The 22,084-nt window shown below is 39.8% G+C and overlaps 1 protein-coding gene across 1 annotated transcript in view; it reads right to left on the bottom strand.

Annotated features, from left to right (window-relative positions):
- The window catches only part of LOC128108923 (UDP-glucuronosyltransferase 2B31-like), a 31,081-nt gene extending 8,997 nt beyond the window's left edge, over window positions 1-22,084 (bottom strand). The window contains exons 1-2 of the mRNA XM_052735928.1: window positions 21,322-22,084; window positions 7,303-7,451 (exon numbers count right to left, since the gene is read on the bottom strand). Of these exons, the coding sequence (XP_052591888.1) occupies window positions 7,303-7,451; window positions 21,322-22,045 (873 nt within the window). The 5' untranslated portion in view covers window positions 22,046-22,084. The remainder of the gene's footprint in view (window positions 1-7,302; window positions 7,452-21,321) is intronic.

Here is a 22,084-nt window from a genome sequence, read left to right as displayed (position 1 = left end):
TCAGAAATAGTGCTGCCATGATAATCCTTTCATTACTATCTCATAGATGTCCTTCATTTAGTTCTTTTACATACATACTCAGGAGTGGAATTCATGGACCATAAATCTATTTCTAATCTTGTTAAGAATGTCCATTGTCGCCGGGCGGTGGTGGCGCACGCCTTTAATCCCAGCACTTGGGAGGCAGAGCCAGGTGGATCTCTGTGAGTTCGAGGCCAGCCTGGGCTACCAAGTGAGTTCCAGGAAAAGGCGCAAAGCTACACAGAGAAACCCTGTCTCGAAAAACCAAAAAAAAAAAAAAAAAAAAAAAAAAGAATGTCCATTGTCTTTTCATTCATGTTCTTTGTAACATATATTAGTTTCATTGAGAAGAAATGTACTATATGCTGTCAATTGGTGGGCTGTGGGATAGTCCTTCTGTATTCTGTGAATGTGTATTTTTTTATTGGTTAATAAAGAATGGGTATAGACCTTCACAGAAACAAATACATAGTTAAATAAACAGTAAAAGTAATATAAAAAAGCCACATAAAGATGGGAAATACATAGGAAGTCTGGATCCTGTATATTGCTGTGTTAATTTTGAATTTTTTTTATTGCTACCAAAGACAGCTGCTAAGAGACCTGTAATTGAAAGAGGGAATACTGAAATAAACCCACCAAGATACTTTAGGAATGCCTTAACTTTAAAATGGAAGTCAAAAATACATTTGTCAAATGGAATTCAAAAATACTTTCAAGAAGAGGTTGTGATTTTGTTTCCACAGGAAAGGAGAGGCTATGCATTTATTCCAAGTTAATATGGTTTGATTGAGGAAGATCCCCTGAAAAATCTCTGATGGGAATGGCTGTCCCAGATGATCCAATGTTTCAGAGCACCTCTGTTGCAGTTTCCTCTGAGTTCTACATCCAGAACAGCTTGAAAGCTGCTGTCAGAAAGGACTCCAGTTAGGACTTGACCATAATTCTAATTTTTCTCAGGGTCCTCAAAGATTAGCAGCACCCTCCAGTCAGTGGGAAATAGTCTAGAAAACTACACCCAAATTCCCAAAATTATATTTATGAATGTTTGTTTTCATTTAACAGTTGTAGCCCACTAGGATTCCTAGTGGCTGCACCCAGCAGGACTGCTTAAGAGGTTGACTGGACCATGGGCCTGATTATCAGGTGTTCGTAAGGGTCTACACTGTAACCAGCAAGCGGGAGGCTTTTGCTCCACCCCTTGGCATTCTTATAAATAGATCTCTGGAATAAAGTTCGGAGCCCATTTGGATGAGGATCTAAGCCCACCTGAGTCTATCCTGTGTTTTCTCTCTGTTTCTCTATCCTCTATTTCTAAGGAAGTCTCTTATCTCTCATTCCTCAAGAGTCCCTGGGGTAAATACATATAGGGGCTCTTTCCCCACACATGCTCCATCACAGATCACAACTTAACAAAGACAAAGAAAAAAATAAAAAAGAAAAAATAACACTAGGACTTGGTGAAAGGATTGTGAGGGTGTTGGGAGTGTGTACATGCTGATAAGGAATTGAAAAATGAAGGCAATGGTATTTTATTCTTGGGTGCATAGGTTATGCAGTAAAATATTGCAAGTCTGCAGCATTAGATTTATATATATATATATATATATATATATATGTGTGTGTGTGTGTGTGTGTATATGTGTGTGTGTGTGTGTTCTCTCTCTCTCTCTCTCTCTCTCTCTCATCTATAAAAATTAAGGAAGGTAGAAAATAGAAATATTGGGTTAGGAATATAGAAAATAAAAAGCTTAGGGTAAAGTAGGAAAAGATAAGCCTAACTATGGGGCTATGAATGCAAAATCCCGGGAAAGACACAGAGGAAAAATCTATCAAAGAAGAGATTAACATGGAGCTATCCAGGAGAGGAGCTCTTCTTTCTGTCCAAGAAAGGAAATTCCTGAAACACATGCTTTCGGTTTGCCTCATTGACCTGGAGTGAAGCCCTAAGGGATTTGACTCTGGCAATAAGCCACAAACTGAGTGAGGAGACAAACAGATGCAAGGCTCAGGAACTGGGTTAGGTGAAAGATCTAATTAGAGTGGTATACATGTTAAAAGTTGGCACAGGCATTCTAAGGCAAGTTTAGGAAAGAAAAATCTCCTGTTGCAAAAGCAAAACCCTGTAAAGGGAACTGGAAAGTTTGCTAGCATACACGAAAAGCTTTCTGGGAAATGTAGTATTAATGCAGGTTTGAAACAGTGCCTTATATCATCTAATAGCTGCTCAAAGAGTCAATATGGTAATTTCAGCCTGAAGGGAAGTTTTTGGGTAGAGCAAACCAAAAGTACTGCTATAACAGAAATGTTTGTCTGAATTGAAGCACCTAGGGATTTGAATAAAGGGACAGCCTCTAGTTAGAAACCGGTTACTGCTGAGAGCTAATCTCTGCTGGTTCTGGAATGGCTGAGAGAGCTTGGCAGGAAAGGCAACTTTGGGGTGTGGCCTTGTACCAAAAATATTACAGCTTCCTAGCAACAAATGCTACAAATCCATAGCAACAGAACTCACTAAATCCCAGCATTGAAAGAGCCATTGAGAAATCTTACTTCAAACTCTCAAGAACTTTTAGAATAATATCAAAACTTTACTATAAATTCTGAACTTTAGAAATGATTTGTGTACTTCTGGTCTTGTTAATAATTTAGTTAAAAATCTTTTCTAGATGTTAAGAAATATCTTTGCTAAGGTAGTTCTATAGAGTTTCTTTAAGAATATCTAAAGCAGTCCTATATTAAGCCTGTAAGAAGTAAAGATGCTAGTTGTAGACTTAGGTAAGGTTTCTTCTAGATGTTAAGGTTTAAACAGTAGACCTATAGAATGTAAGTACGACTTATGTAAGGTTTATAAAGTAGATGTAAAGGCTTGAGTAAGACTTAGGGTTTAGAGAGTAGTCCTATAGAATGTATGTTTACTCTATAGGCTTGAAGGAGACTTGGGTAGGGTTTATAAAGTAGTCCTATCAAATGTAGGTTTAAATAGGTCATAGATTTAGTCATAAAAATGTAGGTTTAAAATTATATAGTTTTAGGTCTAAGGATATGAAGAGTAAGTTTTCCCAACCTGGGAAAACAATATCCATACCAGACTTGGTAGTTCCAGAAACCACCAATAACAACAAGAAGCAGCTCCAGAGACTGCCAGCTTTAGGAAATAGCAGCCACGTATTCACGGCTGAGACCTATGAAGCGGCATAGCTTCTCAAGCATCAGACGCCAAAAGCCAGTGCAAGTGCCAGCTGCAAGAGAGTCTCAGAAGCTGAGACCCTCAAGGCATCAATGCTGTAAACAAGGGTCTACAAGGTTTCTACCGAAAGGAAGTCACGGTGAGAAGGAAACATGCTAAGCTATGAGAGAAGCTAAGGGCAAGCAGCAGTTTAGAAACCCAGCAGAGACGCTGCACGGCGGGAAAGGTGACCAGCAAGGTTCTGCAGCCTTCTACACCATGAGAAAGGTGAATGGTGGAGAGAGCTCAGCGGTTTGATGTCACCTCAGGAAAGATGAACAGCAAGCAATGGACACTTCAGAGACCAGAATGCTTCCAGAGGCCTAGAACAGAGTGGTGTCAGTGCTGGATGAGTAGCTGAGACACGTGGGAACTGCTGAGTGCTCCCTGCTGAGCAGCCAGACCAGGAATCTGCCAATGGGACCCGGTTTGCTGAGCACTTGGACCATGAGCGATGCAGGGAATGGATTTTCCTCCCAAAGCCAGGGCTGCTGCCAAAAAGCCACGGTTCAGCTCATGACAGCTGAATCTCCCTAGCCTGGTCTGGGAGGAGCCTGCTCTGGGCTGCAGACTACAGAGCACAGTGGTGGTTGGGATCAGAGGTTTCAGAGAGACTTGCATGACCTCAAAAGTTTTGGTTGTGGAACTTCTCTTCTTTGGAGCTGTTTGCTTCAGAGTCATTACAACTCTGACAGCTATACACAGACTTAAGGGCAGCTGACAAGCCAGGTCCTGACTGGAGTGCTCAGAGGAACTTTTAGGAATGGTACCAGAACTCTTTTTGAACTTTCAGGCTTAAGAAATGAAATGGACAGTAATGTTTTCATTACAGTGGGACAGTTTGAGTTTACTTATGCATATCAACTCTATCAATGGTGATGACTTATGAACTGAGTGTGTAACTATTTATGTAAAAATGGAACTGCTTATAGAGAAATAGAGGTTTTCTAACTAGGCTCAAGATTTAATTTAAAATATAAAGAAAAGGGAATGTTGCTAGAGTTTTCCTGACTGGCCCACAGTCAGGACAAATCTCTCTCACCCGCCAGTCCCAAGCCGCTCAAACCCAATCAAGTAAACACAGAGACTTATATTGGTTACAAACTGTATGGCCGTGGCAGGCTTCTTGCTAACTGTTCTTACAGCTTAAATTAATCCATTTCTATTAGTCTATACCTTGCCACGTGGCTTGTGGCTTACCGGTACTTTACATCTTCCTTATCCTGATGGCGGCTGGCAGTGTCTCTCTGACTCAGCCTTTCACTTCCCAGCTCTATTCTCCTCCTTGTCCCACCTATACTTCCTGCCTGGCCACTGCCAATCGGTGATTTATTCATTGACCAATCAGCAACACATTTGACATACAGACCATCCCACAGCAAGGGAAAGTTAATATTCCTTAGTATATTTAATTTTAAAAATATTTTCGTGTTACTTGAGTGAATTAATGTTATGTTTTGTATAGTTCTATTAAGAAATTGTTCTTGAATGTAGGTTTGTAGGTTGAGAGTAGGTTTGTAGGAAGGTTGAGAGTAGGAATTATAATTGCTCATAAAAATGTTCATGTTAGAATTATTAAGTTTGATGGAGTTGCATCAAGAGTTTTTTCTTTTAAAATGTAAAGAAGAGGACCTGTTGTAGCCCACTAGTTTTCCTAGTGGCTGTACCCAGCAGGACTGCACAAGAGCTTGATTGGACCATGGGCCTGAGTATTAGATGTTTGTAAGGGTCTACACTTGGCTGTAACTAGCGGGGGTTGGGGGGTCTTCTTCTCCACCCTTTAGCATTGTTATAAATAGACCTTAGGAATAAGGTTGAGGGTCTGTTTGGATAAGGACCCAGGCCCACTCAAGTCTATCCTGTGTTTTCTCTGTTTCTCTCCCCTCTATTTCTAAGGAAGTTTCTTATCCCTCATTCATCAAGAGTCCCTGGGGAAAATAATGGTGGGGGCTTGTCCACCACATTTAAGGGATGTTGGTTACTAAATGTTATTGATCATAGTCAGTCACTCTCTAAAAGAAGAAAGGAGGATATTATAAAGAAATGATGGGAAAAGGGTTAAATAAAGATTATTGAATCTTCTTGAATCCAAAACAACTGTTATTCTCAAAATATTTTACATTGGTATCGATTTTAGTTTATTGATATAAATTTAAGGTTAATTTTTGTTATGCTTCATGTATATTTCTGCTCTTGTTATAGGTATTATGTTTATGCAGCTGAATTAAAAATGTAAGGTATAATTTAAAAATACAAAATTGCAAACATACAGTTAGTCATCTATAATAGTCAAACTTATAGTCATGCTAGTTTGGTTTTCTAGATATACAAAGATATATTTCAGATAGATAGGTAATCTTCAAACACCTACAGAATATGGCATTTAAAATGTTTAATAACTTAGACTTTTCATGACAGTGAGACACATCTGGTCCTGGCAGCACCAATGTACTCCATAAAGGTTGATGGGCATTGAAGAAACTCCGTATGGAGTTTGTTTTCTTTATGACAAAAGCTAGCCATGTGGGCAAAGAAACTGCCCTTCCTTCAATTGCTGACAGTTACTGTCCAAACTGTACCAGCAGGACACAAGAAAGGTGACTGCTGAGCTTTGCCAAGACAAAGTAGGACAGTCCTTCAAATTTCCCTGCTTCACAGGAAAGTCTGTCAGATATGCTAGGCCTGTATCACAAAGAAGGATGACCAATATTACAGAGGAAACTTGGGTGACTTTCCAGGCAGCCAGTTGATTCTGTCATTTGTCACATTTTTTTGGAAGTTGCTTGCCTGCACTTTTTGCTTACTCAGGTAATGTTATTTCCTTCTCAGTTCTTTGATGGAAATGAAGACTATATAATTATAGTTTTTCTTAGTTATGATAAAAAGGTAAGTTAGATATAAAACTTTAAACTCACAAAGATGAGATAGGTAATAAAATATTTTCTCTGATTTTATCAAATACAAATGGACTGGATATTGTAACTGTAATTCTTGTTTGATAACTGTTTTCTTGTATGTAATTTTACTATGTTAAAGTTGAAACCTTCCTTTTTGACTAGACAGAAAGGGGCAAATGCTGTGGGATATCCTTCTGTATGCTGTCAATATGTATTTCTCTCATTGATTAATAACGAAGCTGCTTTGGCCTAGCAAAAGCAGAATAGCAATAGCAGGGCAGAAAAAAGCCATGTGGGACAGCCAAACTGAAGAGAGGAGAAGGGCAGAGTCAGAGAGAGACAAGCCAGCCCCAGGAGAAGCAAGACACTAGAGAACAGGTAAAGCCATGAAGCCATGTGGCGATATGTAGATCAATAGAAATGGGTTCATTTAAGTTGTACAATCTAGTTAGTAATAAGCCTGAACTATAGACCAAACATTCTGTAATTAATATAAGGTTTGTGTGATTATTTTGGACTGAGCAGCCAGGATAAAAGAAAAGCTCCACCTCCATTTCTATTTATGTTATTGTGTCAGTTTGGGCAAATGTATGCGTGTATGTATGTTTTCACTTGTGTGTTTGATCAAGAAAGTAAGCAGAGTCACTGTGAATATTGAAAATGAGATTTTCTTTGTTCTTACTCCATCTATCTACTCTCACTTTGTATAGGACTTGGCTTTTGGACCTCTCTCTGCATTTAGTATTTGCGTGTTTGTTATACTCAAATATAGAAAAATGTTTTTTATAACAAAATCTTGCTGAATTAATTTAATCCACATGAAATTCACAATTTTTTTATTTTTTTTTTGAGGCAGTGTTTCTCTGTATAATAATCCCAGCTGTCCTAGAACTCATTCTGTAGACTGAATTGGCCTTGAACTCACATAGATCCTCCTGCCTCCACCTCGAAAGTGCTGGGATTAAAGGCCTGTGCCACCACTGCTGGTTTGAAATTCACATCTTGTGATAGAATAGATATAGGTGTTTCTCCAGGCAGCTTTATTATCTAAATTCCTGTGACTCTCTGAGTTTGACAACCATTCTGAAGTAATAAAATATAATCACTCTTACTGAAAATGCAAGGCAAACAGAAGCAAACAAATGGCACTGTATTTACCTTAGGCAGAGGCTTGGCAGGTCTGCAGTGGAGTCCTCCAACAAAATCAAAATTTGGTAGGAGAGGGTGAGGAAATTCCAAATCCCAGTAGGTTCGAATGAGCCATATATCTGCCTTCCCCATCATCTCAGTGAGTGTTGTGGGTCTTCCTGAAGAGGGATCAGAACAGGGAAGGTATAATCCATGACATAAGTGCCAGGTGAAGATGAATATGCCAGGGAGTCTTCTGAAAGCACTTTGGATAATGAGTCATTTACAAGCATGTGGCTGGAATATAAAACATATTTGCATCTATCTATCTATCTGTCTGTCTATCTATCTATCTATATCTGAATGTATAGTGTGTAACACAAGTTTATAGTATCTATGTTACTCATCCTTATGCTTAGAGATATATGAAGTCACCGTGCAAGTGGCAAGTGATGTAGAAGATACCACAGCTATAAAATACTTTGGAAATTCATGATTAACAAATATCTAGATATGCTATTTAAATATGTTCAATTTCATTTTCTATGATTCTTTTTTATCATAGTCACTTAAACACTTTACCCTGCTCTTCCCCATCAAGTTTTCACTGGTTATCTGCTGGAATCTTGATGTGTGCTCTTCTAAGGGAACTGAGAATTGTTCTGTTTTGTTTTATTTTGTTTTGAGATATTCTGATGGAGCCCAAGTGTGATTCCTATATCCTATATAGCCATAGTTGACCTTGAACTCCAGATTCTCTTCATCAATATTTCCTCTGCTGGGAGTACAGGTGTGTGCTACCACACCTAGTGTAAACATTTGTGGGAATTATTTCTTCAGCACTTCATTTTGAGACAGGGTCTCACTATATAGCCCTGGCTGACTTCAAAGAGAATTTTCAATTATGCCTGAGTTCCTTCTCCTCATACTGCTCTTGATTCACAATTGACTGTGTAATAATTTGTCTGTGTATGTCTGTTTGGAGATAATAACGATGACAAGTCTTAAAATATGGAAAGAGATGTTTGGTCATTATGTATATTTTAAAACACTTTAACTAGTAATCAATGTCTACACTTCAATGTCATATATTTTTAAACAAAGTTTCAACCCCACTAATAAATAAATATAGATTGTCCAAAATTATAAATATCCATGATTTCTGTGCTGATTATGTAGACAGTGTATTCATAGCTGTGCAAAAATTTAGCAGGTGAAATGAGAATATATTTCAAATTATAAATGAGAAAACTAATGTATATAAAGGGAAAAGCTATCAATGCTATGTAGATACCTATCTAGAAATATGTATTAGCCCTCAGTCTATATGTGCAAATCATGATGACATTGAGTTTGTTTAAAGCTACTGTTTTCGGGGTTAGTGGTGTGGGAGGCCTGCTCTAGCTTTTTCTTCAGGATACTCTTGAGGAGAGAGGGTTGATAAATATTTAGATAGAAAGATAGAGGGGAAAGAAGACAGATAGAAACACAGGATAGCTTTGGGAGGGTTTGCCTCAATATCCACTGGCCTCTTCTGTCTCTTCATAAAGGCTTTTTATATGCATGCCAAGGGGTGGGGCAAAAGACTTCCCCTAGTTCAGCCAAGTGCAGACCCTTGGAAATCACCTGGAAACCACACATGTGGTCAAGCCATTGCTTGATGCAGCCCTGCTAGATAAAGCAAGCTCAGAATTTACCAGGAAACCTCTGTGGGCCTCCAGAACTCCCCCTCTTGATATAATAAAGGGCCCACCAAGCCCCTCAGATAGACTGTGCCTGTCCTTGGTCATCCTTCTTGATTAATTTTCCTTACCTGTCATGGAGATACACTTTCCATGAAGCATACTCTGGTTTACATTGGAAGCTATCAAGAAGAAAGTTGCCCATCTTTGACTACCATCCCTTGGCAGGAGGAGGTATAGAGCTTAACTCAGCTCTGACTCAGGTACCTATCAAGAACCTCTAAATAGTCAAAACATCCACAGTGATCTCCAAAGTGGCACACCTCCCAGTAAAGGAGTAGAGGATTATAAAGGATTTTTGGAATGGGTTTAGGATGACTACAGCAGTCTTAGCTGCAGAAAGCTCTTTCCTAAATCAAAACTCTCCATGCAAATGCATCAAATGAACTGTATCAAACTTAAAAATTCCCTTGGATTTTACCAAACCATGGTTCATAAATAAAGACAATTCAATTATGAACATTACTGTAGATATTTACAACTAACATGAATATCACTAAACTTATACTTTTTACAAACTTATATTCAAAAGGAAACTCTATAGAACTATTTTACAAACTTTAGCACACATCTAGAAGAGATTTCTTAACATAACTATTTATGTTTTCTTCCAACAAGACAGAGAGTAATTTCTTTGGACTTCATTTGAAAAGTAGGAATATGGTACTAGTTATGAAATTCAAAGGTCTACATCAAGTATACAGCATAATATGTAAAACATTTTTTGCAAAACATTGCTCAGTAGATCATTAATCTCAATCACCTATAATTGATATTCTTTAGACTTTTCTGACAAAGCATGCAAAATGTTAGTTTTCAAAGAATAGTGCTGCTGCTAAATAACTCTTTATGCATTCCAGGTTTTTTAAAAACTCTATTGAGAGCTATCTCATTTCTAAACATACATAGCAAGCCCAAAAAGGAAGAAAGGAACACGAGGAGGAGAAGTACCTAAGGAACATCCTGTTTCTGAATTACACAGCTGGTAGCTCAACAGCAGTCAATCTCCCATCAGGGGAAAATATTTGTCTAAGTTAGAGTGGTGTTCCAGACCTGAAGCACTCAGCAGGCTCCCCTGCTAGGCTATGCCCTGAAAGATCAAATTGTGGGTGAGTGGCTTCACCACTCTTACAGGCAGTGTCATTGCTAGGGGTCTGTAACACTTGCTGCTAGGGAGCTGTAACACTCAGGATGACACCAATTCCCCATTCACCTTTCCTGCCAGGCCCTTTTAGCCATTCCAGAACTGGGAGAAGTGCACCCAGCAGTGGACTGTCACCTGCAACGGGGCTGTCCCTTAACTCATTACAGTTCCCCTGAGTGCCACAATTCAAACAAACATTGATGAAACTTCGCTCAGTTACAGCAGAACTTTCGGTTCACTCTCCTGAGAAGCCTCACTTCAGGGCAAGGGTGGAATTACCATATTGAGGTGCTGTAAAGCTCTCAGAAAAAACTTCCTGCACAGCAATTAGGAACCATCTTTCTTAAAGGAGCCTGCATTGAAAAAGAAGTGGTGTGGCTCCAGGTTTTGTTTCATTCCAGCTTTCCTGGAGAAATGTCAGCAGCTATGGTATTAATAGAGCTCACATTTTTTTTTTGTTCCACACACCTCACCAGACTCAGGCAGCCATCAAGCTTCATTTAGTAACTGTGGGTACAATTTTCCCGTTTCTCAATTATTTGAAGCTGCTTTTTAAGTTTACCATGAGTTCTTTTAATAATGCCTTGCTTTGTCTTTCAATGTTCCCCTCTTGCATCTCAAGCACAACCCAAGTTTCTTATTTGCCATAAGTTTTTTCCACACCCAAAGCAATTTCCCAGTGTGCAGACTGCTTTCCCTTGTTTTCTAAAGGGTCACAAAGTGACTTGATAAACATCATTAGCACCTTAATTGCCTCTTGACAGGCAAGTTTTGTTCATCTTCTTCCAATTCTCCAGAGGAAAGGCTAACAAAGCTTGAGAAAAAAATGCATTTTGAGCTGAACAGACACCATGCTGTTTTTTCTGCACTTTTCTCTGGGCCTGCCTGCCTATGCTGCCATGCTGTTATGAACTACATTTCCCAAGCAGCCTTTCTGGGTCCCAGCTGTTGCCAATTGTGGCCATTGCATTCCCAGTTCACCTGGCACTGTCCCCAGAGCAGGTCATGCCCATCCAACTGTGTTCACTTAGACAGGGGCTTGGTGGCTTTTCTTTCCCTCCTCACTGGGTCAGTGAAAATAGTATTTGAAAAAAGCTTTTTCAGCTACAGGACTTAAGCTCTGGGACACAACTAGTCCCCATGAACCCCCACCCATCTCTGCCCCAGTTGCTGGCCAGTCTCTCCCACCAAAATTCCCCTTCAGACCCTGCAATTCATACGACCCACACCCTAACCCAATACCCATCCCCCTGTGACACCAGTGGCTTACTGAGACATAGAATCTGCCAGCTCTGACTGGACCAAGAGCCCTGATAAGACTAAGAGCAGCTCCATTAATCACAGAATCAGCTAGCTTGGATTGGGCCAAGAGCAGCTTCCTGAGATACAGAATCTGCCAGCTCCAATTAGACCAAGAGTTAAGATTGGACCCAAAGGAGCCGCTGAGACACAGACACAGCAAGCACAGATTGGACCAATAACAGCATGCTCAGACACAGGCACCTCTTGCACCTATTGGAGGAAGAAATGGGTAGGTGCCAGTGCAAAAATACATACAGCAACAAAATGAGTGATATGGCATCACCAGAACCTAGCCCTTCTGCAACAGCAAGACCTGAACATCATAATGTAGAAGAAGCAGAAGAAAGTGACCTTAAAAATAACTTCATGAAGATGCTAGAGGCCTTTAAAGAGGAAATGAAAAATTCCCTTAAAGAAATTGAGGAAAAGACAAACAAAAAATGGAAAAAAAATCAATAAATCCCTTAAAGAAAGCCAAGAAAACCATGAAAGAGGAATTAAACATGTGAAGGAAACAGTTCCATACCTGAAAAGTGAAATAGAAACAATTAAGAAGACACAAACAGAGGGAATGCTGGAAATAGAAAATCTGAATAAATGAACAGGAAACACAGATGCAAGCATAACTAACAGAATACAAGAGATGGAAGAGAGAATCTCTGGTGTAGAGGATACAATAGAGGAAATAGATTCATCAGTCAAAGAAAACACAAAAGTCAAAAAAGTCATAACACAAAATGTCCAGGAAATCTGGGACACCATGAAAAGGTCAAACCTAAGAATAATAGGGATAGAAGAAGGAGAAGAATACCAACTCAAAGGCATAGAAAATACAGTCAACAAAATCACGGAAGAAAACTTTCCCAACTTAAAGAAGGAAATACCTATGAAGATACAAGAAGCTTACAGAACAACAATTAGACTTGTCTCCCCAAAAAAGTCCCCAACCAGATAATAATTAAACCACTAAACATACATAATAAAGAAAGAATATTAAGAGCAGCAAAGGAAAAAGGCCAAGTGACTTATAAAGGTAGACCCATCAGAATAACACCTGAATTCTCAATGGAGATTTTGAAAGCCAGAAGGTCCTGGACAGATGGAATGCATACAATAAGAGACCATGAATGCCAGCCTAGACTAATATACCTAGCAAAACTTTCAATCACCATAGATGGAGTGAACAAAGCATTCCATAACAAAAACAGATTTAAACAATACCTATCCACAAATCCAGATCTATAGAAGGCACTAGAAGGAAAATTCCAATGTAAGGAAGTCAGATACACCCATGAAAACACAGGCAATAGATAACCCCACAGCATTAAATCCCAAAAGAAGAAAAATGCGCACACACTACCACCAAAAGATAATAGGAATTATCAATCACTGGGCATTAATATTCTTTAATATCAATGGACTTAATTCATCTATAAAAAGACACAGGCTAACAGAATGGATACAAAATAAGGATCCATCCTTCTGCCACATACAAAAAAAATACCTCATCTTCAAAGACAGACACTACCTCAGAGTAAAAGGCTGGAAGAAGACCTTCCAATCAAATGGTCTTAAGAAGCAAGCTGGTGTAGCTATCCTAATATGTAACAAAATAGACTTCAAACTAAAATCAATCAAAAGAGAACAGGAAGGACATTATATACTCATCCTGGGAAAGATCCACCAAGATGAAGTTTCAATTCAGAGCATTTATGCCCCAAATACAAGGGTAACCACATATGTAAAAGAAACATTACTGAAGCTTAAATCACACATCAAACCCCACACATTAATAGTGAGAGACTTCAACACCCTACTCTCACCACTGGACAGATCTGCTAGACTAAAACTTAATGGAGAAATAAGGGACCTAAGAGATGTTATGACTCAAATGGACCTAATAGATATGTACAGAACATTCCCCCCTAACAAAAAAGAATATACCTTCTTCTCAGCACCCCATGGAAACTTCTCTAAAATCAACCACATACTCAGTCACAAACAGATATAAAAAAAATTGGAATAGCCTCCTGTATTCTATTGGACCACCATGGCTTAAAGTTAGATTTCAACAACAACAAAAATTACAGAAAGCCTACAATCTCATGGAAACTAAATAATGCTCAACTGAATCACCAATTGGTCAAGGAAGAAAAAAAAAAGAAGAAATTAAAGACTTCCTAGAATTCAATGAAAATGAATGTACTACATACCCAAACTGATGGGATACCTTGAAAGCAGTGCTAAGAGGAAAATTCAAAGCACTAAATGCCTACATAAAGAAATTGGAGAAGTCTCACACTAATGTCTTAACAGCACAACTGAAAGCTCTAGAACAAAAAGAAGCAAACTCACCCAGGAAGAATAGATGCCAGGAAATAATCAAATTGAGAGCTGAGATCAATAAAATAGAAACAAAGAGAACAATACAAAGAATCAATAAAACAAAGAGTTGGTTCTTTAAGAAAATCAACAAGATAGACAAGCCCTTATCCAAAATAACCAAAAGGCAGAGAGAGAGAGAGAGAGAGAGAGAGAGAGAGAGAGAGAGAGAGAGAGAGAGAGAGAACATCCAAATTAACAAAATTAGAAATTAAAAGGGAGACATAACAACAGACAAGGAGGAAATCCAGAGAATCATTCGGTCATACTTCAGAAACCTGTACTCCATAAGATTGGAAATCTAAAATAAATAGACAATTTTCTCGATAGGTACCACATAACAAAGTGAAATCAAGACCAGATAAACTATTTAAAAGACCAATAACCCCTAATAGAAACAGTCATTAAAAATCTCCCAACCAGCCGGGCGGTGGTGGTGCACGCCTTTAATCCCAGCACTCAGGAGGCAGAGCCAGGCGGATCTCTGTGAGTTCGAGGCCAGCCTGGGCTACCAAGTGAGTTCCAGGAAAGGCGCAAAGCTACACAGAGAAACCCTGTCTCGAAAAACCAAAAAAAAAAAAAAAAAAAAAAAAATCTCCCAACCAAAAAAAGCCCAGATGGTTTCAGCACAGAACTCTACCAGATTTTCAAAGAATAGCTAATACTAATACTCTTCAAATAGTTCCACACAATAGAAACAGAAGGAACATTACCAAACTTCTTTTATGAGCTACAGTTACTCTGATTCCCAAACCACAAAAAAAATGAAACAAAGAAAGAGAATTAGAGACCAATCTCCCTCATGAACATTGATGCAAAAATACTCAATAAAATATTGGCAAACGGAATCCAAGAACACATTTAAAAAATTATCCACCATGATCAAGTAGGCTTCATCCCAGAGATGCAAGGATGGTTCAACATAAAAAAATCTGTCAATGTAATATACTATATAAACAAACTGAAAGAAAAAAAAACACATGATCATTTCATTAAATGTTGAAAAGGCCTTTGACAAAATCCAACACCCTGTCATAATAAATGTCTTAGAGAGATCAGGAATACAAGAAACATAACTAAACATAATAAAGGCAATTTACAGCAAGTCAACATCCAACATCAAAATAAATGGAGAGAAACTCAAGGGATCCCACTAAAATCAGGAACAAGACAAGGCTGTCCACTCTCCCCATATTTATTCAATATAGTACTTGAAGTTCTAGTTAGAGCAATAAGACAACTAAAGGAGATCAAGGGGATACAAATTGGAAAGGAAGAAGTCAAACTGTCACTATTTGCAGATGATATGATAGTATACATAAGTGACCCCAAAATTTCTGCCAGGAAACTCCTACAGCTGATAAACACCTTCAGTAAGGTGGCAGGATACAAGATTAACTCAAAAAAATCAGTAACTCTCCTATATACAAATGATAAATGGACTGAGAAAGAAATAAGAGAAAAATCACCTTTTACAATAGCCACAAATAATATAAAATACCTTGGGGGTAACTCTAACTAAGCAAGTGAAAGACCTGTAGGACAAGAACTTTAAGTCTCTGAAGAAAGAAATTGAAGATATTAGAAAATGGAAAGATCTCCAATGCTCATGGATAGGTAGAATTAACATAGTAAAAAATGGCAATCATACCAAAAGCAATTTACAGATTCAATGCAATCCCATCAAATCCCAACACAATTCTTCCAGACCTGGAAAGACCAAATACTCAACTTCATTTGGAAAAACAGAAAACCCAGGATAGTTAAAAGAATCCTGTACAATAAAGCTCTGGAGGTATCATAATCTCTACTCTACTCTACTATAGAGCTATAGTTTAAAAAAAAAAACAGCTTGGAATTGGCATAAAAATGGACATGTGGACCAATGGAATGGATTGAAAACTGTGACATTAACCCACACACCTATGAACACCTGATTTTGACAAAGATGCCAAAACTACACAATGGAAAAAAGAAAGCATCTTGAACAAATGGTGCTGGCATAACTGGACATCAACATGTAGAAGATTACAAATAGATTCATATCTATCGCCATGTACAAAACTCAAGTCCAAGTAGATCAAAGACCTCAATTGCTGTGGGATGTTCTGTATGGCAAATGTGTTGCTAATTAGTCAATAAATAAAACACTGATTGGCCATTGGCTAGGCAGGAGGTGTAGGCGGGACAAGGAGGAGAATAAAGCTGGGAAGTAGAAGGCTGAGTCAGAGAGACACTGCCAGCCGCTACGATGACAAACAGCATGTGAAGATGCCGGTAAGCCATGAGCCATGTGGCAAGGTATAGATTAATGGAAATGGATTAATTTAAGCTGTAAGAACAGTTAACAAGAAGCCTGCCACGGCCATACAGTTTATAACCAGTATAAGTCTCAGTGTTTACTTGGCCGGGTCTGAGCGGCTGTGGGACTGGCAGGTGAGAGAGATTTATCCTGACTGTGGGCCAGGCAGGAAAACTCCAGCTACACTCAATATAAAACCAGTTACACTGAACCTGATAGAAGAGAATGTAGGAAGTAGTCTTTAATGCACTGGCATAGGAGACAACTTTCTAAATATAACTCTGTAACTCAGACACTGAGAGCAACAATGAATAAATAGGGCCTCCTGAAACTGAGAAGCTTCTGTAAAGCAAAGGACACAGTAAATACAACAAAACAACAGCTTACAGAATGGGGAAAGATCCTTACCAACCCTACATCTGACAGAGGTTTGATCTTCAGAATATATAAACAACTCAAGAAACTAGAGATCAAAATAACAAACAATCCAATTAAAAAATGGGCTACAGCCGGGCGGTGGTGGCGCACGCCTTTAATCCCAGCACTCGGGAGGCAGAGCCAGGCGGATCTCTGTGAGTTTGAGGCCAGTCTGGTCTCCAAAGCGAGTTCCAGGAAAGGCGCAAAGCTACACAGAGAAACCCTGTCTCGAAAAACCAAAAAAAAAAAAAAAAAAAAAAAAATGGGCTACAGAGCTAAATAGAGAATTCTCAAAGGAAGAATCTCAAATGGCCAAAAGACATTAAGAAATTGCTCAACATCCTTAGTCATCAGGGAAATGCAAATCAAAACGACTCTGAGATACCATCTTATACCTGTCAGAATAGCTAAGATCAAAAGCACTGCAGACAGCTTATGTTGGAGAGGATGTGGAGCAAGGGGAACAATCCTCCACTGTTGGTGGGAGTGCAAACTTATACAGCCACATTGGAAATCAGTATGGCTGTTTCTCAGAAAAATGGGAATTAATCTTCTTCAAGACCTAGCTATACCACTCTTGGGCATAAACCCAAGGAATGCTCAATCATATCACAAGGACACATGCTCAACTATGTTCACAGCAGCATTACTCATAATAGCCAGAACCTGGAAACAATCTAGATTCCCCTCAACTGAAGAATGGACTAAGAAAATGTGGTACATATACACAATGGAGTACTACTCAGCAAAGAAAAACAATGATATCATGAAATTTGCAGGCAAATGGATATGGAACTAAAAAATATGATCCTGAGTGAGGTTATCCAGATTCAGAAGGACAAAACATGGTATGTACTCACTCATAAGTGGATACTAGATATAAAGCAAAGGATAACCAGACTGCAACCCACAACTCCAGAGAAGCTAGCTAACAAGGAAGACCCAAAGAGGGACACATAGATTGCCCTGGGAAGGTGAAAAGGATGAGATCTCCATGAATAAACTGGGGATGAAGGGTGGGCAATGGAGGGTAGGGTGTAGGGGTTGAGAACATAAATGAACAGGATGGTCAAGCTGGAACAGTGATGGAGTGGGAAAGCAATGACAGAGATACCATGATTAATTAAGACATCATGGGAATAGGGAGAAATAGAATGCTAGGGAAGTTCCCAGGCATCTACAAGGATGACCACACCTGAGACTACTGGCAATAGTCTAGAGGGTATCTGAACTGGCCTACTCGGGTAATCAGATGGCTGAATGCCCTAACTGTCATCACAGAGCTTTTCTCCAGTGACTGATAGAAGCACATGCAGAGATCCACAGCCGAACACCAGGCAGAGCTCCAGGAGTCCAGTCAAAGAGTGAAGAGGGATTCTATGAGCAAGTGCATCAAGATCATGAGGGGGAAACCTGCATAGAGACCAAACCAAATTAGTGGGAACTCATGAAAGTTGGATCAATGGCAAAGAGCCTGCATGGGACTGGGCTAGGCCCTCTACATAGTTGTACAGATCAAGTTGTGTAGCTTGATCTCCTTGGGGGTCACCCTGGTGCTAGGATCAGAATCCATTCCAAGTGCATGAGGGCTTTCTGGAGTCCACTACCTATGATGGGACACCTCACACAACCTTGAGGCAGGTGGATGCTTGGACTTGCCTCTAATGGATGTGCCTTCCCATTCGAGGCCTTGCCTTCTTGTGGGTGGAAGTGGGGGTTGGATTGGAAGGGGGATGCTGGGGGTGGGAGGAGGGAAGAGGGGGATCTTTGGTACATAAAATGATGGAAAATTTTTCTTAATAAAAAAAGAAAAAAGAATTTTTAAAAAAGAAAAAGAAAAAAACTTTTTCAGAGGGATTTTTTTGCTCCTCTCCTCGTCCATGGGGACTGTGTAGCCCCATCTACCGACTAGGGGTTTGTGCTCAGGCAAGCAGCTCCTGCCATCCTCACCAGCCTCATTTGTACAGCCAAATTTTGCTTTTATTTTTCCCGTGATGTCCTTGCAGCTTTGCAGCTACTGTTAGAAACTTGACCCTGTTTTTTTCATTGCAGGGAGGTATTCCAAGCCTCGACTGCTTCCTCCATGCCAGCAGCTTTTCTCCGGGTCCTGCACAGCCTCTGCTGCAGCTCCACACTGGAAGAAAGGCTCTCGCAGGCGCCTCTCGCTAGGCTCTGGCCATAAGGGACTCTAGTCCTAAGTTTCTGCTGTTTTTCTAATACTGGCTTGAAGGGATGACAGGACTAGCAGAGAGGGTTTACCATGTTCCAAGAAGTTTTTTTGGTTTTTTTTCTAGGGCAATTACAGGTGACTTTCCCATTCTGATAGATGTTCCTTCCTGGTGAGTCTAATTTTGCCCTTACAGAAAGAAAAGAGTTCTGAGAGAAAAAAAAAAAAAAAAAAAAAAAGTCTGAAAAACTTTCAGTTGTTGAAAGAGAGATTATTAAGTTTTTCCCAAGATTTCTGTTCCTTTTTCTTGACTTCATGGCCAGGATGATACTAATTCTGATGGTAAGATGTTTTCATACAGTGGCAATATCCGCAGAGCAGAGGGTTTTGTCTGGCCTGTATCTGTCTCAAGGAAAATATTTTCCCTGCTGCTCAGGACTCAGATCTAAGCTGTCCACAGGCCAAAAACTTCCACAGGAATCTTTTTCTGCCCATTTTCCTCAGAGTATTTTCCTGACTCTGATTCTTCCCCAGGAGTCTGCATTAATAGTCCAATAATTTGGAGAATTAAGGACATAGCTCCTCAGTCTTGTTGCTTTTCTTATCCTAATGTTATTTTTGTTTGTTTGTTTTGTTTTGTTTTGTTTTGTTTTTTATTTTGCAGTACAATTCAGTTCCACATATCAGCCACAGATTCCCTTGTTCTCCCCCCTCCCGCCCCCCTCACCTTCCCCCTAGCCCACCCCCCATTCCCACCTCCTCCAGGGCAAAGCCTCCCCCGCAGACTGAGATCAACCTGGTAGACTCAGTCCAGGCAGGTCCAGTCCCCTCCTCGCAGGCCGAGCCAAGCGACCCTGCATAAGCCCCAGGTTTCAAACAGCCGACTCATGCAATGAGCACAGGACCCGGTCCCACTGCCTGGATTCCTCCCAAACAGATCAAGCCAATCAACTGTCTCAGCCAATCAACTGTCTCACCCATTCAGAGGGCCTGATCCAGTTGGGGGCCCCTCAGCCATTGGTTCATAGTTCATGTGTTTCCACTCGTTTGGCTATTTGTCCCTGTGCTTTATCCAACCTTGGTCTCAACATATAAATTCTCGCTCATATAAACCCTTCTCTTTCTCGATAATTGGACTCCCAGAGCTCCACCCGGGGCCTAGCCATGGATCACTGCATCTAGATCCCTCAGTCGTTGGATGGGGTTTCTAGCACGACAATTAGGGTGTTTGGCCATCCCATCACCAGAGTAGGTCAGTTCGGGCTCTAATGTTTTTTTTTTTTTTAACACTATATTCCTATACTTTAACTTACCCTAAATATTTCAAACTTTCTTCAAGTGAATCACTGAAGATCTGTTTACTATTTTCCTACCCCATTTTGGCACTAGGGAAATTCTACTCTTATCCTAAGTTTTTCTTACCTAAGTTTCTTCTTACCAATATTCCTATATTTAACCCTATATTTTTATGTAATTTTTATAGATAAAATGTGTGAGAGAGAGAGATTCACTGCAGCCTCACTTTTCCCTTCGTCATTTCTTTCAGCCACTCTACTTTCACTTCCAAAAACGGAATATGCCTGCCTTAAATTACACTATAAAACCGGACATGTTTACTGCTTCCTGTGGGCCCCCAACCCTCTTTTTGCCAAGTCCCTGTCCCTGTTCATAGTGTCATCTGTGGGAGGCCAACTCCCACTTTTTCCACAGGATGAGGGATGAGAAATATTTAAATAGAAACATAGAGGGGAGAGAAGACAGAAACACAGGATAGCTTCAGGAGGGCCTGGATCAATATACACCATCCCTTTTGTCTCTTCAAAAGGGCTTTTTATAGGAATGCTAAGGGTTGGGCAAAGCAGCTCCCTCTAGATCAAGCAAGTGCAGACCCTTCCAATCACCTGGTAACTATGCATGTGGTCAAGCCATCTCTTAATGCAGCACTGCTGGGCAGGGTAAGTTCAGATCTTACTAGGAAACCTCTGTCGGCCTCTACATAGTGAAAAGGATTCGATGGTAAGGTGTTTATCATGAAAGCTTAATGACTTGAGTGCAGTCCCCATACAAGCCTGAACACCTGAATTGATCCTGAGAAACCACGTAAAGGTGGAGGTAAACACTCAAAAAAATTGAATCTGACCTTCACATATGTTACAAAGAGCACAAATGCCCTACCTGTGTCACACTGTGCATGTGCATAGTCATAATACAATAAAAGTAATAGCAGCAATATAGTAATCATGGTGAGGATGATGATGATGATGATGCCACCACACAGGTGAAGTTACTGTTTCAAACCATGAGTTAAAATGTCTTATGGATATGTTACTTCTTAGAGGAATTATCAAAGATTTGTTTTGTGGGTGTGTGCTTTTCTGACGAGACATGTTCAAGTCATAGCCAAAGCTTTGCAAATGACATTGGGACATAAGTTTTTCTACAATGCTTTGAATTTGGCAGATAATTATACACACTTTTCACCATTTTACTTAGGAGAGATAAATCCTTCTGCTGTCAACACTGTTGTTTCAAATTCACCTTCAGTGACACAGCAAATTTAGAATGCAACAATCCCAATTGAACACACACTTACCTAATACTTCACTGTAAAGCTGATTCCACTTCTTCTCATTAAAATTTTGGAACCAAAAGTCAAAAGACAGCATGTAGATTACATTTTGCACCCGCTCCATGAATGTCATTCGATCACTCAATTCTGACAGTGCAACAGGCACATAGGAAGGAGGCAGTGGGAGTCCTCCACTGTACTTTTCCTGTGTAGAGCCAGGAAAGAAGCGGAGACTGTACACAAGTGGTATCTTGAGAATCTCAGCCAGCAGGTCACCGCAGGGTATGAAGGGATCTGCTACCATGACATCAAAGTGTGAATTTTGTAGTTTTGTCATGAGTTCCTTGTTAAAAACTACATCTTTGCAGAGACTTTCAAAATAATCTGAATGCTTCCAAACCACTTCTTGAAACATTAACAAGTATCTCCAAAATGATTGCTTTGGTAGCTCATAAATGCATTTCATGATTGCTTCCATATAAAGTTGCTCCAAATCAGCCATGGGAAAGGATGAAGGGTATTTCTCAAACTCAATAGCAGATATGTCCTCAACTTCATAAGAAAGTGAAGCTGAGGGTATCAGAACAGTCACTTCATGGCCCTTCTTCACAAGTTCTTCTAGGATTATCTTCAAATTGAGCCAATGACTGTATTCCATTGGCCACACCAGCACCTTCCCACCACTCCCAGATCCAAGGAAGCCACTGAGCTGGAGCAGGAACAGGGCTGCTGTCATTTTCACAGACATCTTGGTTAAATCCAGAGCTGCCTTCCAAATGGCAATCAC

The sequence above is a fragment of the Peromyscus californicus genome, unplaced genomic scaffold (assembly GCF_007827085.1).
Source record: "Peromyscus californicus insignis strain IS unplaced genomic scaffold, ASM782708v3 Scaffold_13__1_contigs__length_99412109, whole genome shotgun sequence".
NCBI classification, from domain to species: domain Eukaryota; kingdom Metazoa; phylum Chordata; class Mammalia; order Rodentia; family Cricetidae; genus Peromyscus; species Peromyscus californicus.
This window is presented reverse-complemented; position numbering and strand designations above follow the sequence as displayed.